This window comes from Eumetopias jubatus, unplaced genomic scaffold (genome assembly GCF_037043125.1).
Source record: "Eumetopias jubatus isolate StellerSeaLion01/CBP00866 unplaced genomic scaffold, mEumJub1_p1.0 scaffold_12, whole genome shotgun sequence".
Classification (NCBI taxonomy): domain Eukaryota; kingdom Metazoa; phylum Chordata; class Mammalia; order Carnivora; family Otariidae; genus Eumetopias; species Eumetopias jubatus.
Window position 1 is genome coordinate 2,678,025 of NW_028274818.1, and position 18,463 is coordinate 2,696,487.

Genomic DNA, 18,463 nt, shown 5'->3' on the forward strand with positions numbered 1-18,463 from the left:
GCAGAAATTAAACATCTGCTCCTTAATAACCCATGAGTTAAAGAGGAAGTCTTGAGGGAAATTTTTAAATATTTGAAGTGAATGGTAATGAAAAATATAAGATATCAAAATGTGTGAAAAGAAGCAAACCCAGGGCTTATATGGTAATATATATATAAGGAGAGGCAGATATTATAAAAGAAGAAATGCTCAAATTAATAATTTAAGCATTTACCTCATGAGTCTAGAAAAGTAAGAGCAAAATAAACCCAGAGCAAGTGGAAAAAGGCTATAGGAAAGAGAAGAGCAGAGATAATGAAACTGATAAATCTAATAAAGCGTATTAAAAAAAATCCCTACAGTTAATATCATACTTAGTGGTGAAAAACTAACTTTCCCCTTAATATTGGGAAGGAGGCAAGTCTGTTTGTTCTCAGCACTGCTATTCCTCATTCTCCTGGAAGTCTGATCAGCGCAATAAGACAAGAAAAGGAAATAATTAATATATAGATTGAAAAGGAGAAAGAGATTGTCTGTGTTTATTATAGACATTGTTTATATGTTTGTCTGCACAGAAAATCTCAAGGAATCTACACAAAATTCCTAGGACTGGTGAGTTCGCCAAGACTGCAGGATGTAAGGCCAATAGGGAGGGAAGGAGCCTGTCATTACACTCGTCAGGACTTGAACACAGACTTAGAAGTCTGTGCTCCGGGTGGTGGGGAGCTCGCTGAGGCTCTTGAGTGGTCTGCAGACACGGGGAGGCATCTAGTCCGGCTCCACAGAAGCGGGAGGGGGTGGGGCAGGGCGCGGGAGTCAGGGAGCCCTGTGAGGCTCTGTGGGGGGGTATCGCGGCCGCATGTTCTCACCTCCAGTCCTCACCCCCCACTGTCTGGTCTAGATGGGAATAGGAATCATGTCAAACATCTGTCACCGACCGTGTGCAGTGTGGCTAATGACAACATCACCCACCACCTGCTGGAGTTACCGCATCCCAGTGCCCGGGCAATGGTTTTTCCCTGCTCCCCACCCACCAGCAAGGGTGAACTGTAGGGGCCCTGGAGGGAAAGGAGCTGAGCTCAGAAATGGACTGCAAGGTTCAGAGACACGGCCCTGCTCTGCCAGCTATCCAGATGCTGACAATGTTCTCAGACACTTAGACTCCTCCTTCATATTGTGATCTGCATGTTTGTGGGACAACCTAGTTCTGCCTCACACAGAGCTGCCTGACTGGAGGCTGGTGTGTGTGTGTGTGTGTGTGTGTGTGTGTGTGTGTGTGTGTGTGTGTGTGTGCCCGTGCAGACGCTGAGGTTTTAGAAGTTTCTCTGCTTTCCTCTGGTCTCAGGGGATCGACCTGTTTCCACTGGAGCTGGGGAGGAAGGGACAATTGAGACCCAATTTGTCTTGCTTGAATTACTAATTCCGGAACACCACAGGCTACTTTGTCACCTGGGGGAATGGTTGTAGATAAAGGAAGGAGTAAACTTGTCCCAAATAGAGAGGTAACCTTAGAATATTTCTAAGCTCAAGTGAGCTGCTCCCACGTCTCCAATGAACAAAATGTGCACATTGATTAATCACCTGATTACATGGGTAACAGTTGCTTCTGCTTTCCTTCCTGTGGGAGAGGAGCTCCTGCTCTTTCTCACCAGGTCCCGGTATTACAGAAAGGGAAGTGGGGTCTGTGACCGCAGGAGGAGAGGGTGGAGGAGGGCACAGGGGCAGGGATGTGGCCGGTGGGGCTGGAGGGCAGGGGTGGGGCTGAGCAGAGGGCGTGGGGCGGGGAGGCAGGCCTGGGCATCAGCCGTGTGGCTGGTCACCGAACCCCTGGAGCAGGGGCCCCAGAGAGAGAAGGACACGGGAGATGGGAAGGGTCCTGCCCAGACCATCGGAAGGGCCGCCCTGTGAACGCAGAGCGGCCCTGGAGGGACGGCTGGGGAGTCTGGGAGGGTGGCAGGTGGGCCGGGGGGTCCAGGAGAGTGGCCGTCAGGGACCCGAGGGCAGAGGGCATTGGAGCAGGAAAGGGGCATCAGTGGCGTCACATGGGGGTCACCTCCTAGCTCTCTAGGGGTCCCCATAAGGTGAGGTCAAGGTGGGGACTCAGGTGCGGAGCAGGGGCAGCATGGAGACCGGGTGAGGGCTGCAGGGAAGGAGGCAGCAGGGTCAGGGGGACGAGCCAGAGAGAGGAATGCAGGAGAGGGCAGGTCCCCAGAGGAGGGCCTTGAAGTGCAGGGAAAGTCCTCACTGAGCCCCGAGGAGCTCAGCGTCCTCCGTGGGGACAGGAGAGAGAGGGACACAGGTGTCACCCCTGCAGGCAGTTAACGCTAACAGTCAGGAACTAGAACTTCTGCTTTTTCCTGAGCAAGAGGAGGCTGGGCCATCGGCCGACGGGACGGGGCTGAAGGAGGTTTGCCAGGACACGGGACAGCCGAGGGCCGGAGAGACGGGCCCTGGGGCACGTTCCCTGGGCTGAGTCGTGGCTCCGGGGCTCCCGGCTGTGCGACCTGGAGAGTCAGCCTTTCTGGCTCCTTCTACTGATCTGTAAAGTGGGCACAACAGTCCCCACGTCACAGAGAGGCCACGAGGACCGGGTGACTTAGGAGCGAGCAGGATGGTCAGGGAGTGCGTGTCACCGAGCCCGCACTCAGCCCGCGCTGACGGTTACGGCTTCACATTGTCTGTGAACAGCTCTCGGCACGTGACTGACGCTGGGTGGTGTCCAAGACTGGTTGAGGCAGGGCGTGGGGTCTCATGGGGAACTTGTGCAGAACGATTTAGCATAGAAATAACTGATGGTTGGATCCACGCAGTCCCTGCTCAGAGCAGTGAGAGGGGGAGGAGGCAGGACCTGAGCTGTGGGCATCAGGCTCACAAGCAGGTGTCCCCGGAGGGCGGGATTCTCCTGCTTCTTCCCGTTAAATGATGCTCAAGGCCTGGCCTGGCCTGTGGACCTCACCGTAGACAGCAGTAAGAAGCTTCTCCTCTTCTAGGTGAGGTGCACCCTTACCCTGGAATGCAGACAGAGGGTTCCTGGAACAGCTGAGGAACAAAGAGGCCACAGAGCAACCCACACAGACCCAGTTCTGCTGACATGACCTGCCCCGGCGCCCAGCACTGCATGGCACTCCAGGAGAATTACCTTAGTTAACACTGCCTTGTCTGGAAAGGGTTACAGAGGCATCCAGGCCAGAACGCGCAGATGACTGGGATTGACAGGCACACCCAGGCATGGAGGGACTTGGGAGACCCCAGGCTGCCCTCTCTCCCAGCCTCACCTTGTCCCTGTTGTCTCCAGCTTCCTGCTGGCTCAGCTCTGCATAGTGGATGCCGCCATCTGGGTCCCCATGCTCCTTCTGCGATCCTGCACCTGCGTCATACACAGGTGGAGCTTGAGTCTGAGCCTGGCCACCTGGACCCTCCCCCACTCCACGACACCACGGCCATGGCCCCATTCCCCAGCCTCTGGCAGGGACATGCCCTGAGCAGCAAAAGGCAGGAGAAAGGGAGCCTGGTGTCCAGCAGGCGAGAGAGGTGTCTGGACACGAGAAGAAGTGCAACCTGCCTCTCCTAGGCTCCAACTTCCTCTTCTTCCCAAGTCTCTTCCAAAGGACCAGTCCAGCTCCGAGGATCAGCAGCACGACCACGACAGCCCCCAGGATGCCTCCTAGGAGGGCAGCACCAGTCTGTCCTGGTGGATCTGTTTCTGTCACACAGAGTGAAGAAGGTTAAGGCACAGAGGACTGAGGACACCCATTGCCAAGCACATGCAGACGTCTGAAGGGACCTGGTCAGAAGCCGCAGAGGGAGGAGCATGGCAGGTGCTTTCCATCAGCCAGGTCCCGAGCCCCTGCCTGGGGCCGAGGTGCTGAGAGGAACAGAACACGGTGCCCGCCCTTGAGGAGCTCCTCGGCCGGGGGAGGGCCGGGAACATGCCAGAGGCAGCCAGCCAGAGCCATGCCAGGGCACGAGAGCTTTACAGCTTGTACCCGGGTCCTCAGGGAGGGCCTCCTGGAGGAGGTGATGGGGAAACCTTGTCTCGAGGGAGGAGTAGGAGATTCCCCGATATTCAGGGTGGGTGCGGCCTCCCAGAAGGAGAGCCATGAACAGGAATGTCCGGGTCAACTCTCCAGCCCTGGGAACAGCCTGCACCCCCTGGGGCAGGCGGGAGAGGGACCAGGCAGGGAGGAGCCGGGTAGGAGGATGAGAGGGAGGCAGGAGCCTCTTTCCAGAGGGTCCAGTGGGTCACTGAGCCATGGGCTTCCTCTGGGATCAGGGATGCTGAGGCAGCAGGTCCCCCAGCAGCTGGTGGAGGAGGGGGTGGAGGGGCGAGGGGGCACACGACGAACCAGGTCATTCATTCATTCATTCATTCATACATTCAGGGACACACTGACTGTGAGCAAACCGCCCGAGGCCGAGAGTGGGACAGGCATTCAAAGTAGAAGCAGACATGGCCCCTGCCCTCCAGGGGTTCAGGCTGCAGAGGAGACTAATCCTAGGCCAGAACATCAGCTCTCATTGTGGGGTCACTGACCGCTCCTTAGAGGAGACGAGGCATGAGGGCAGGACAGCAGCAGCTCCTGCAGGGCCCTGAGCCATCCAGGCTGAGGAGCCCCTGTGCAAACTCTCTTTGTGCTGGAACTGCACCCAGCGTGTGGCCCTGTGGGACTGCTCGGGTCACAGACCCACAGAGCCAGCTGTAGGGAAGGGGTCCCTGGATGGGAATAAGCGGGGGAGTGGAGGACTCCTGACTTGGAAGGGCTGAGGGCAGAGGGAGGGGCCTGAGCCGAGGCTGGAAGCTGAGGACAGAGGACCCAGCCGGGAATGCAGGCAAGCAGGTGGGTGTGAAGTGTGTCCGTGAGACCAGAAACGGGCAGAGGAGCCCGGAGCCCTGAATCCTGCAGGGAGTCGCTGGCTCAGACCCCTCAGATGGCACAGACCACTGACACCCCCAACTCCCTTCTGAAAACCACCCTAGACAAGGAATGATGGATGAGGGTGGGGAGAGGTACCTGCTGGGTGCTGCTTGGACCAGCAGGGGTGAGGGGTGGGGAGGAACAGGGGAGGGACACTGAGAAAGGCAGGAGTATGTTGGATGTGACAGCCAGAGTCCTGGATGGAGTGACCGGGTGGCCGGGGGTGACATAAACATGGGGGACAGAAGACAGAACCCTCAGCCAGGGCTGCCTGAGCTCCCGGAGAGGCCCTCCCCTCTGGCAGGATGCACTCACCGTGGCCACAGACGTCCCCAAGGTCCCGGGTGGCAGTTTTCTGGTCCACCTGGTTGCTGACCACACAGGTGAGGCTGGTGCTGGGCTGGCTCGGGGGCAGGTTCACAGCCATGGTCCAGGGATTGGGGGCTGGTCCTGGGGCGGGTCTCTGCTCCAGCTCCCTGGAGAGACCCTCGCTCTCCCAGGTCACGGTCAGGTCCTCCCTGGTTCCGTTGGCGTCACACTCCACAGTGACGTTGCACCAGGCTGGTGTGAGGGACAGAACGGTGCCCCGGATCTGGGGAAGGGGCACGGGCTCTGTGGCGGGAGGGACAAGAGGGCAGAGCATCACGTGAGTGGAGGACATCCAAGCTCACGCTTTCTCCTGCGGTATCTCCCCGAAGCTCTGGCTTCCTCCCCCTAAGGATGGTGAAGTCTTTTACAGATAGCTCAGAAATGACTGAAATACACAGCAGGTGACCATAAGGACGGGAGCCATTGAGTTCAGCTCTATGTGATTTCACTAGACTGAGCACGTCTTAAAAATCTCCCTTGAGAAGTTACTGCTGGCATCACCTACCCATAACCAACTAATTCTAAGAGTGTGGGGTGTCCCCTAGAAGAAGAAGTCTGCAACATGATTTGTCCTGGTCCAGAGCCTGGCCCCGCTTCTCCTATTGGGATGGTGCCCAGGACTGCACAGTCCCTAGGGCAGAAAGCCACTGGACAGTTCTGAGAGCCCAGAAATAGCCCCAGACTCCAACCAGGAGAGACTGTGGTGGGGGACACAGTGGTGGTTCCTAGAAATGGCCTCCCTGAGTGTGGTTACATCATGCTCTGAACTTGAGTCCACCCAGGAAGACAAGGGACAGACTGACAGTCAGTCTTGGGAATCTCCCGGACCTGAGGCTGCAAAGGCCACTATCTTGGGAGTAGCATGTCTCCCTGTGCAGGGCGGGGGGGAGGGGTGCAGGGAGAGAGAGCTGCTCACTGAGCGTCTGAGGAAGGGTTGTTCTGTGACCTTCTCCTACCTACATCACTGGAGGTTCAGAGCTGGACCCGTGGATTCTGAGAGTGAGGTGGGCTCAGGCTGGTGCTGAGAAGGACGGGGGGACGGGGCACAGAGAAACACAGGTGGGAGTTTGAATCCTTCTAGGTGCCGACTATCCCCCAACCATGGCCACGTGCTGACCCTCAACCTGCAGGCATCTTAAGTTCCATGGCAAAGGGAAACTGAGGCTGTGAACCAGCTGACCCCAAAGTAGAGCTGGTCTGGAATCCCCAGACGGGCCCCATGTGATCACAGGGTCCTTGCAAGTAGAAACGTACTGTAGACCCTCAGGCGGAAATCCTGGTCATATTGTCTTCCTCGCCTGTAGCCGACTCGAGCCCGGTACCGCCCACTGTCCTCAAGGGTCAGGTTGTCAATCCTCAGGGTCGTTATGTTGAGCACATGGACCCTCTTCTCAAACTTGTCCTGGAAGTTGACCCATTCTGGAACATCTCTCCCAGGAAACACGTGCAGCATGACTATGTAGTTGGCCCTGGATACATTGCCCCAAGAAATCTTCTCCAGCTCGACCTCTGGAGGTAATTCTGGATTTCTGATCACATGAAACCACACAGAACCTCCTTGAGCCCCCTTCAGAGAAACAGGGATTCCAGAATCCTCAACTCCAGAACCATGGGCTCCAGCACTCTGGGTCACAGAGCTGCAGACGCCTAGGGCATAGGACACAGAAAATGTGAGTGGTTTCATTAGGAAGAAAGGAGAAAACCCTAGAACCCATCTTTCATCTTCTTCATGAAATCCATCCCATGTGCTCCCCTTGAGTCTTGGAAGGCAGGACAGTGCCATGAACCTGAGGCGAGGCTGGAATCCCTCCTGGTCCCCGGGGAGCATCCCTTGACCGCGTCACGTGAACTTGCTCCCCTGCAGTGTCCTGACCCCTAACAGTGAGAGCATGAATGTCAGGAGATCTGGGATCCGAAGCACGAGCACATTTTCGGTCCACACCGAGTGCATCTCTGCAGGAGGCAGCTTCTCACGGGGCTGCAGAGACCCCTCCTGCCCACAGGCCGTGCAAGTTCTGTCCCTGGACTGGGGGCCACCCCCAGGGACTCGCTCTAAGGAGCCGAGTGCCTCCAACATGATGGATGGCCCTCAGGGACAGCAGGTCCTACAAGGGTGTGACAGGGTCTGGCTGTCACCCTGTCTCCTGCTCGCTCTGACAAAGCCCGCCACCGTGTTGTGGGCAGTCAGTGGAGAGACCCCCATGTGGAGGGTCGGAGGGCAACCCTTGGCCAACAGGGACGGAGGGGTGAGGCCCGAACACTGCCCCCCACAAGCTCCACAAAGGTGGGAGGGTGAATGCTGTCTTCTTTTGACAGCCCCAGGTAACTGAGGCAGGAGCCCAGCTGGCATGGTCCGCACCCCATGTGGACCGGCTGAGGGCTCCTGGGGACCCAGGCCTGGGCTCTTGGCCAGCTGGTGCCCGAGGCGTGGGCTCGGGGGTGAGACAGACCTGGGTTCATGTTCCAGATCCGCCCTTTTCTGGCTGAGCGGCCTTGGGCGATTTCCTGAACTGTCTAAGCCTCGAGGTCCCGCATGGGAAGCACGGGGACGAGAGCTGAGCGTGTCCACGGGGCTCCTGCAAGGATTAAATGTGACGACACAGGAAAATCACCCACAGTAAGCGTTTCCTTGTCACCGTCCTCACTGTATTAGGGCCTGGGGGGGAACTGACAGGTAGCGGGGGACACCTGCCGCTTGCTCACCCGAGACCAGACGTTCGCCATGAACGTGATTCCCATTCCCTACATTTCAGCTGCTCCGTCAGATGCTGAGCGTCTAAGGAGCCCAGGACAACCCACTGAAGGTGGCGGGTTGCAGAGTGTTGTCCCCGTTCCAAGGATGAGAAGGTTGTATTTCAGCCACACTCAGCGGCTTTTAAATTGTGTTAAATGTTAAGCAGATTCTGCATTCCAGTAAAGGAGGGGCGCTGGAGATGGAAATGCATCCTCTCCCCGACCTCTGAGCCCCACTGCCCAGTTGCCCTTCCCACAGGCCGGTGCTGTTCCAGGTTCGTGTGTATCCCTCCGGAGGGGGTCTCTGCACTGACAGGTGCCTACCTGTGTCTCCCCGTGCCCGACCCCACGCCACCCGCTGCTCTGCTCCCCCCTCTTCTCTGCACGGCTCGGGCAGGGCTGCACCTGCGTCTGCACGCGGGCAAGAGTCTCGTGATCAGCTGCCCACGCCCCCACGTGGGCTCTAGTTCCCCCCACGGGTGCCGGGCACTCAGGGTGCTCTTGTCCCCGCAAACCTGGTCCCACTGAGCAGCCTGGGATTGGAGCCTCTGCACGCACGGATGTCCGCACGTCACACGCGGGGGCACATCCGTCACACTCGGTGCACAGAAGTCACACAGGTGCACATGCCTCACCCATGGGGGCGTACCTGTTGTACACGGGGCATGGGTGTCACTCACAGGGCACGTCTATCTCATGCTGATGGACACACAGCAGGCGGGAGCGTATTCTGCCTCACACACGGCGGCACACACGTCACTCTCGGGTGTTCCTGCGTCACACACACGGGCATATACATCACACGCTGGTTCATACACACCACACCTGAGTGTATATAGGTCAACCGTGAGTGTGTAGACAACACACACGGGTGTGTGAACACTGGGATAACCCCTGGGTGGGTCTAATAGACCAAAGGCAGGTCCGCCTCAGCCCCTGACAGACCTTGCTCATCGTCCCCCCGAGAGTGACCCCAGCTCTTCTCCTCCCAATAATGCTTAGGTTTCCCACCGACCCACGCTGACCGAGCTTTCTGCCCTTTGCAACACTGATAAGAGAAAATAATATCACATTGGATTGGAATGAGCATTTCTCCTGTACATGAACCGGGTCACCATGTCCCATGGCTGTTAATCTCCTTTTCTGGCCGCTGTGAGCTGTCCGCTCATGTCCTCTGCCCATGATTCTGTTTTTCTTATTAGCATATAGGAGCTAGACCTGTATTAATAAGATCAGCCTGTTTTCCAACAAAATAATATAGTTTCCAGTTTGCCTTTCACCATTATCTCTGGACTGTTAGCCCTGCTATTGTCCTCATGAAGTTAAACAGATGGATCATTTAAGGCGTACTGGTTTCCCTCTGGCGTCAAAAGATCACCCCCCACATCTAAGTGTGCTCCTAATTCTCTCTTGTGTCCTTCTGGAGCCTTTTATTTCAGAGTTCGTGTGTGAGTCTGACGCACAGGGAATGTGCTGGGGTCAGACCGGGAGGTCAGGTGCAGCAGGGCGGTCGGCAGCCTGGACGGGAGGGTCCGGAAGTCGTGAGACCAGGTCCTCTGACCCGTGAGCGTGTGGACAGGAGCAGTCACATGACCTCGCTGCCTTCGGCCTTCCCTCTGGGACAGGGACACAATAGCCGTGCTGCCCTCCGAGAATGAGGGCTAGGGTTTCAGGAGACGGAGGCCTTCCCATCCCAGTGAGCTGCTCTTACGACCACGACGGTTATTCTCGACCAAGCACACCTGGGATCAGCCCGGCCTTCCCAGGACCCAGGATGGAGCCCCTGTCTCTCCCCAGCTGCCCCTCTCAGGGGCTCCTCCTGGGGTCACGGATGGGCCCAGGGACATAGACGCCCATGGTGCGACCCCATTGGTGTCCACGGGGAGTCAAAGTCCGGCCGGGGCCTTCCTGACCGAGAAGAAACTCCTGGCTGTGTCCACAGCAGCTGGTTTCCGTGGCCCTGTCCCGTCCCCCCTCACCAGGTGGCTGAGACCCCCGAGCTGCCGGGCAGAGTAGTGGAGACGGAGGGAGGACCAGCTACGTGTTCTCCCACGCGTGGCTGAGAACAATGTCTACTGTGCCCTGGACTTGGTGTGGGCACGTCGCCTCTGCTCAGTGGGTCATCTCATGATTGGAAAGTATTCTGTGCTCATTCAAAGCGATCCTACGGATCCTGGGGTTGATTCAAGCAGAAGTTTGAGCGGCGCCTCCTCCCAAAAGTCAGCACCATCAAGGATGTGCGTCCTCTCTCTGTGCGGCCAAACACGATAAACCCGTGCACACACAGGACATGTGGGCAAATCGATTGGGGTTCCTGGTGGCCCATAAAGGGCTGGACTTTGACCCTTCCTGTGACTGGGCTTCCTCATGAATTCATGCACAGAACAACAGTGTCCTGTCACACCCCGGTCCCCACCCCAGTCCGGGCAGCCAGGGCTCAGCTCCTGTGGAAATATGCAGAGTCTGGTGCACACAGGACGCTAACCCCGAGTCAGAGAAGCAGCCTTGTTCCAACAGGGGGGCTGTGCCTGGGGCTCCCCGAGGGACAGCGGTTCTGTCCCCAGGGCGGCACCTGCCCGCGGGCTGCTCCCCAGGAATTCTGAGCCCACCCTGTCCCTCTCAGTGTCCCCCGCGTGGGTCAGGGGGGTCTGCCCCAGGGGGACAGGGAGACAGAAGCAGGCGTTTCTGGTGACCACGGGCGGCACCTGCGCGGCTCCGGCCACACGGTGCGTGCCCCGCTTCTCGGCGGCTCCCGCTGCACCTCGCTGTCCTGAGCGGCCCGTGCCGACCGGGGTCCACCCACCGGGGCAGGAGCCGGGGTCCTGCAGCAGGTGCTCTGCAGACCCCGCTCAGGGGCAGAGACAGAGACGGCAGAGGCCAGAGGATTGCATCAAAGGGGGGCCTCGAAGACAGCATCCCCTCCCTCCTTGGAGGCCTGAGGCCGTGAGCACAGAAAGGCCTGGGCTCTGGGTTCTGAAGGGGCCCCAAGCAGGCCCCCAGCTGTCAGTCCCTGTCAGGACGCAGGACAAGGACGGGACGGGAGGAAGACACGGAGCAGAGGCCTCGGGGAAGCGGCCGCACAGTCCCGTCTGGGGGAGACCCCCAGTCCCAGGATGTCACAGCTGGAGGGCCTTCGAGGGGACCTTTCACAGCGGACGGGCTCCCTTGGGGGGGAACTTGTCCCGGGTCACACTGGGCAGAGCCGGACCTGGAGCCCGCTTCCCTCTCCCCCAGCCCAGTGCCTCCCCTGCAGGGAGCTGCCCTGCAGCCCTCCCCTGCCCTCCCCCTGCCCTCCCCCTGCGCAGGGCTCCTCCCTCCCAGCACTGCTGTCTGGTCATTGGGGTCTGAGCAGTTCTGGGTCTCACCCCCCAGCATTTGTCCTGGGAGAGGGGACTGCAGTACTCGGCGGGCTTTGGCAGGGCAGGGACGTGGGGTAGCTGAGGGTTAACCAGCACCTGCTGGAAAGGGGGGAACCGGGAGAGAGGAGGCTCAGCCCTCAGGCTGCTGGGGAGGAACTGCCCAGAAGCTGGACGAGAGCATGAGCTTGAGGAAGCTGGACGCCCACTCAGGACGGGAGGAAGACCCGAGAGCTCTCAGATCTGCAGAAGGTGCTGCCCCCAAAGAGGGACAGCGGGTCAGGGGCAGGGCGGCAGTGAGCAAGAGAGTCACAGATTATTTAAATAAGATGAAATTCAAGATTGAACCACCAACATAACATTTTCTCCATTTCTCTCTTTTCCTTCTTTCCTTCCGTATCTCCCTTCCTTCCTTGGTTGCTTTCTTTCTCAGTCTTCCAACCTAGATGTTTATGGAAGAAACTATGTAATTTCCCATATGTTTCCAGTTCAGTAAAATTGAAAAGTAGAGAAAGCACACATGCAGACAGGAAGTTACCCTGTTAAACGGATCTCAACGCCATGCAAATCTCATTTTCTAATGAGGAAAGACCCTGTTTACAAATGTCCTGTGATTCCAGAAATGTCCTTGAATCCCTGCAGCTCAGGGAGGGGTGTTTTACTCAAACCAACCTTACAGACAATAAAAGCTTTCCATACTCTCCTCAGAATTCACAGTTCTGGAGATCTTAGTGTTTTCTCTTTTGTTCTTATTTAATTGTTACACATAAGCAGATGGCCTCAGATGAAAGAATAACTGGAATTTCGGTCTTCCGATAGGACAAGCTTTCTCTCAGTTCCCTCTTTGGGGCCCCTCTGTTTGCCGCCTGTCCCGCCCAGGTCACCCCCACCCAGAACCCCACCGTCATTCTCCTGTTTCGGGCTCACCCTTACAACGCAGGTGGGCACAGACCCTAGTATTCTGGAGGCTCCTTTCTTTCCTTTGCAAACAGAATGTCACTGCATTCAGGCCCTCATCTTGCCCAAGGAGCCGGACTAGAGTGGCTTCCTCAGCTCAGATGGGGGCTCTGGGTCGGCCCTCCTGCACACAGCAGCTGCAGAGGCTGCCCGAGCCCCTGGGCATGGCAGGTGGGGGTGCCCATCCCCAACACTGGGTCCCACGCAGCCCCTCCTATGTCTCCTCCATCCCTCTCCCCAGGAGACTCCGGGCTTTCCTGGCCTCACCCCCTTGGGAGGGGTTCCCTTCATGCAGCCGGGCAGCCAGGCCTCAGGGTTCCCAGCCTGGCCTCAGCCAAAAGCTCCCTGTGTTCCTTCCGTTCACCCTGGGGCTCTAAACCGAATGCACTGCGTGTGCTCAATCATCACGGAGCTGAGTTCTCTGGTTCTTCAGCAAAGCCCTCAGGCAGCCCACGAGCTCCTGCCTCCCTGCCCACCCAGCGGCCCCCCTCCCAGGGAGCCCGGGCCACTCACTGAGGAGGAGGCTGGTGAATCCCAGGAGCCAGGAGGCCCTGCACAGGTGAGGATCTCCTGAGCAGGTGCCCATGGCCGGCTGTCTCCCTGTTGGCTCGGCCTGGGCCTAATGGCTGCAGGAGAAACATCCAGTACACAGAGGCAAACGAAGAGGAAAAGCTTCACTGAGAAGAGCCCTTAGCTCCTCCCCACCCCAAGGGAGGGGCTGTTAGTTCGGGGACCTCACTGTCCAGTGTAGAGTAAGCCATTCCATCTCTCATGTTATCTCAGCACCTGCAGTGGGGCTCAGGAGATAATTGCAGAATAAACGTAGGAACAGCCCCCACTCCCCGCCCCCCCCAGGAGGTCTGGTGCTGGAGAGGCCCCGTCCCTGTGCTCACAACCAGCTTGGTGGTCTCCCCTCCCCAGCCTGCACCTCTAGGGCCCCCAACCTGTGTCCCTGGGTTCCCACTCAGCCCAGGACCCCTGCTCACCAGGACCAGCCGATGGCCAGGCACAAGGTCACATCTTAGAGCCAAGGACGCGGGGTCTCTCCTGCTTTGGGCCTATCCTCTGTCTTTACACCGTTTCACGAGTCACATTTCCTTTCCGATGTTCTAGGCACTTCAGTGTCAGGTGTGTAAGTGAGAACTGGGAGCCCGAGAACAAAGCCCTCCTGGGAAGTGTGCACCCCACACCCTAATGCACACGTGGGCATGTCCCTACTGCAGGTCCCCAGGGCTCTGTCTGCAGCCAAGGGCCGGCCCTGCCCCCACACACAGGACAAGCCCCCCCCCGCCCAGGAGCAGCACCACAGGCCCCCTTTCCTGTGAGGCCCCGCCAGCCCTGGGCCCCTGCTCACACACAGGCAGGGGTGGAGAGGGACCTGCACACGCTCACACACAGGCAGGGGTGGAGAGGGACCTGCACACGCTCACACACAGGCAGGGGTGGAGAGGGACCTGCACACGCTCACACACAGGCAGGGGTGGAGAGGGACCTGCACACGCTCACACACAGGCAGGGGTGGAGAGGGACAGCGGCTCTGGCCACAGGCTCGGCAGCCTCAGACTCACGGCACCTACGGACGGTCAGGCCGGCCTCTTCTTCCCAGATGGGTCCCCACAACCTCTGAGAACCGTGGCCTCCCGTGGACCCCAGGGGAGCAGCTCCATCACTAACCGCAGCCGGTGCCCCTTTCCCCGCCCCCTGGGCTCCCCCTCAGCTGCTCAGACCCTCAGATCCTAAGGCTGGATCCCAGGACTGGCCCGCGGCCCCGCACTCAAGGTGGTCAGCCTGTTGGCTGTTCAACCCACTTTACGGATGTGAGACCCGAGTCCTGAGGGTTTGGACCACCTGCCAGAGGTCACCCAGCAGAGCAAGAGTCGGGGTCTGGACCCCTCACCAGGAGCTCTGAGAAATCCAGCATCGCCGCCGCCGTCCCGTCCCACTGTGCGGCCTCCATCCGGTCACCGCACCCCGTCTGGGCTCCCCCCGAACTGCTCTGCGCCCCTCAGACCAGAGAGCACTCGGCACTGCCTTGTTCCCCTGCTCCCACCCAGTGATGGGGGATCCCTTCCACGGGCCGTCCCTGAGCCTCTTGGGGAGAAACTCCTCAGACGGAGTTCTGATCTGGGCAGCTCATGCCCCGGTCCCTCCAGGGTGATGGGGACCAAGTCAGCTATGCCCCTGTCCCTGTCCCCACAGCCCTGGGCGAGCCCTCCCAGGGTGAGAACCGTTTGCTTGTGGAAACCACAGCTTGGGGTGGGGCGCAGGGCCCAGGAGGGAGCCCCCAGCAGCTGCAGGCCGGGGACCCCGGACGGTCAGCCAGCCCACGTGCCATTCTGGGGCAGCCCCTGGGACTTTCTACACCTGCAGATACTAACCTCGGTCCCCTCCCGCCGTCCTGGGCAGCACAAGAGCTAAGGTCACCAGTCCTCCGTGAGTCTAGGTCTCTGCGGTTCACAAGCTCAGGGTCACCATCCATGTTACAGATGAGCAAAGTCAGGGACATTTAGGGGATCTGGAGCCCACGGTCTGGACACCTGGATGGGGCGGAGCCAGGCCCAGGTCTCAGGCCTCCGAGGCCACTGGTCTTTCTAGACCCAAGTCCCTGGCAGACCTTGAGAAGCCACACTGAGGGGAGGGAGGCCAGGCCTGACCCAGGGCAGCCTCTCTCCTGTCTCACACCCCCAGGCAGAGGCCACCGGGCCTGTGGGGGCATCTCTGCAGCCTCTGAGGTCCACTGCTGACCACAGCTGCCCCCCTGCACCTCCTGCAAAGTGCTGACCTGAGAAGCCCAGGCTGGTCTCCCAGCAGGGGTCAGGGACCCTCAGTGACTGTGAGCCGGGAGAGGCTGGTGGAAACCACCCTCCTTCCCTGGGGGCATAAATGCTGTCCTCCTGGGCGGTTGAGGGTCTGGCATCACGGGGACCTTCCCCTTGCTCTTAACCTCCCCATCAATCATTCCAACGCCATCTCCTCAGAACCTGGGGAAGCCCACGGGTGCAGAGAAGCTTCCTGCCCTGACCGGGTCCAGTGCCCCTGCAGGTTTCCCGCCAGCCCAGCTTCCTGGGGACCCCACCCAACTGACCAGTCTGTCCCTCCTGCTGGGCTTCCTTTATCTCAGGTCTCCCTGGGGGGTCTGGGCTGGATAGTTCTCAGCATCTTCTGTGGGGCAGGAACGACTGACCACCACACCTGCACCAGCTTCTGCCCACCCCAGGGGCTCAGACCCCCACTACACCCCACAGGGAAGAGGGTGGGTTCTATGGATCCCCATTTGTAGCCCCCAAGAATGTGCCAGGGAGCTTTGAGCCCCTCCATAGGGACACAGAGGGGAGGGGAGCCCCAGCAGGAGAGTTAACTGGGAAATAGCTCCCCATTCAGAGCAGTCCAGCCCCGACCCTCAGAGACCTGAGAGTGGACGCCCCACAGCCCCAGCCTGCCCACCTGTGTCTGCTCCCTGGGGTAAGACCCTTCCCTCCCGTTGTCCCCGTCACCTGTCTGCTGACCCCTCCAGAGACAGCTGACAGGGCCCCAGCAGCCTGCCCTGTCCCAGACTGGCTCCTGCCCTCCCCCTTCTGATTGGAGCCTGGGGTCCTGTGCTCAGGGGAGGCAGGCGGCCCCGCTTTCATGCTGTTGCAGGTGCAGGGTGATCAGCTGAGGAGGGGGTGTTGTTGTCTCCCCCGTCCCAACCCTGCCCGTGAGGACAGTGTGGACTCACATACGTGCTGGGTAAGACCAGCAGCTTTCTGCTAAACTGGGTGTGGCAACCATCAGTGGTGTCCGTTCAGCAGTGTTTACTGAGCACAGGTGTCCCTCAGGCGGCCCCAGTGACCATCTGCTGCTGTCCCTGAGCCCTCGGTGGCTTCCCAGGCAACCGGACCTGCCCAGCACCTGCCCTGGGACAGACACTCCACCTGAGGGCCCCACCCAGCTTCTGGGGAAGTCAGGGAGAACTGCTCTCTACGGGTTCCCCAGTGGCCCTGGGCAGTCAGGTACGCTGTCACCAGGTAAGGGCACAGCCTATCCCATCCTGGGCGGTGCCCCACGTCTTCAGGACCAGGCACAGCCCATCAGGCTTTGGGCCCAAATACACATCCGTGCCAGCCATCTTGCTGTCTAGTAGAAACACAGCACGCAGACACATTTTGCGACTCAGGTTCAGGTATTTGCCTTTAGACACAAGAAGAGAATGAAACAAGCACTTGAACCTGAGCAGCATCTGTGCTCCCTTCAAAGACTCGGCCCTGGAGTGAGCTGGAGGTGGGCGTTGTGAGCTGTGGGTCCCCGAAGGTCCCTGGCCCATTGCTGGTCCCCATGGGGCAGATGCGGCCACCTGTGGCTCAGTTCACAGGACCCCCTGAGCCCCGGGCCGTGGAGCTGGGAAGGAGTCGTGAGACCAGCGCCTGGCGGCCAGGGCCACCTCCGCTCACCCCTGTCTGAGGGGAGCCTGATGTGTCCTCGGGCAGGACGCGGTTTCCACACAGCCTGGCCCCCAGCACCAGCCCACCGCCTCATCAGCCAGGAAAGGAGGCTCTCCGGAAGCAGCAGGAAAGCTCGCTGGGGGTGGCGAGTCCGACTGCAGTGTGGCCGCATCCGCAGGGCTCCCAAGAGCAGTGAGACTACTTCTTTCCCACCTTGAATCTGAAGTCTCCACTTTAATAAGCAGACGGGGGCTCCTTGCTCCTCGCCGGCCCTCCCCCTTGACCAGTCTGCAGGGCTCAGGTTGGGCGGCTCCCCCGTCTCCCTCCCAGCAGCCTGGCCATGCTGAGGGCACACAGTGGGTCTGTCTCCGGGAACCCAGTGTGCTGGCGGCCGGGCTCTGGGGACAGACAGACGGAGATGCTCCTCCAGCTTCCACGGTGAAGCTGAGCACTTGTGGGCGGGTCCATCATGGCCTCATCTGCACACAGGATAGGCTAGCCCTGCAGGTGCACTGGGAGGAGAGCATAAACGTGGTGCCAAAGCCCCCCCAGTCAGCACTCGCGGACACAGCACTGCTCCCCCTGCACCCTCGGGGGAGGGGCTGAGCCAGAGCCCGACAACGTGGCCATGGGGGGCTGCGCTCAGCACCACCCCCCAGGGCTGCAGGGGTCCTGGTTTGCCGGAAGCGAGACTTTGGGAGAAGAGGAGGGAGCCCCTGTCTGTGAGAACTCAGGCCACGTGCTGTCAGGTCCGAACCTGGGGGCAGGCGCAGGGGTCAGGATGAGCTGTGTGACCTTGGGCGAGTCACTAAATCCTGAGGAAGTGCCCTCCACGGGATGTGATGAATACTGGGTATTAGATGTAACTGATGAATCACTAACTCTACCTCTGAAACTGATAATACAGTATACGTTAATTAATTGAATTGAAATTTAAAAAATCAAAAAAGCCATTTTGCCCAATGCAAGAGTTTCTCAATTGGATTTCCTACCATAAGGAATCCTGTCAGCAACGCTTCCTATCAATCATTATCAGAGTAATTTTTATTTTTATTTATTTATTCATTTATTTTTGGTCACCTAATGTGTGTGGAGCGCAGCACTTTATTTGTTTGAACAAAAGCCATGTGTATAGAGTCCACGTTTTTCACTTCCCCAGATTTGCTGGGCCCCACCTTCATCCCAGGCACCGCTCAGTGGAGACCCCTGGGTGCCAACACCACTACTTGTCAATATGATGGGCTATAGTGATTGTTTTCAAATATTGAACCAGGTTTGCCTCCTAGAATAAATCCCACTTGGTCATGGTGTGTAATTCTTTTTATATATTGCTGAATTCTATTTGTTAATATTTTGTTAAGGATTTTTACATCTATATATATATATTTTTTCGATGTAGTGTTCCATGATTCATTGTTTGTGCATAACACCCACTGCTCCACACAGAACGTGCCCTCTTTAATACCATCACCAGGCTAATCCCTCCCCCACCCCCCTCCCCTCTAGAACCTTCAGTTTGTTTTTCAGAGTCCATCATCTCTCATGATTCGTCTCCCCCTCCGATTTCCCCCCCTTCATTCTTCCCCTGCTGCTATCTTCTTTTTTTTTTCTTAACATATATGGCATTATTTGTTTCAGAGGTACAGATCTGTGATTCAACAGTCTTGCTCAATTCACAGCGCTCACCATAGCACATACCCTCCCCAGTGTCTATCACTCAGCCACGCCATCC

The 18,463-nt window shown here is 58.4% G+C and overlaps 1 protein-coding gene across 2 annotated transcripts; it reads right to left on the bottom strand.

Moving 5' to 3' along the window:
- Positions 1 to 1,261: 1,261 nt before the first annotated feature.
- On the bottom strand, positions 1,262 to 12,957 carry LOC148162715 (SLAM family member 9-like). Of its 2 annotated transcripts, none has more exons than XM_088017108.1 (6): positions 12,824 to 12,957; positions 6,519 to 6,911; positions 5,211 to 5,507; positions 3,542 to 3,682; positions 3,255 to 3,346; positions 1,262 to 2,987 (listed from the first exon to the last, which is right to left on the bottom strand). In XM_088017108.1, exons 1-6 carry the CDS (start codon positions 12,894 to 12,896, stop codon positions 2,895 to 2,897), a joined length of 1,089 nt encoding a protein of 362 aa, XP_087873234.1. In that variant the 5' UTR covers positions 12,897 to 12,957; the 3' UTR covers positions 1,262 to 2,894. The 2 variants fall into 2 exon arrangements, with proteins under 2 accessions (XP_087873234.1, XP_087873235.1); XM_088017109.1 differs by lacking the exon at positions 12,824 to 12,957 and adding an exon at positions 7,715 to 7,788.
- Positions 12,958 to 18,463: the final 5,506 nt, after the last annotated feature.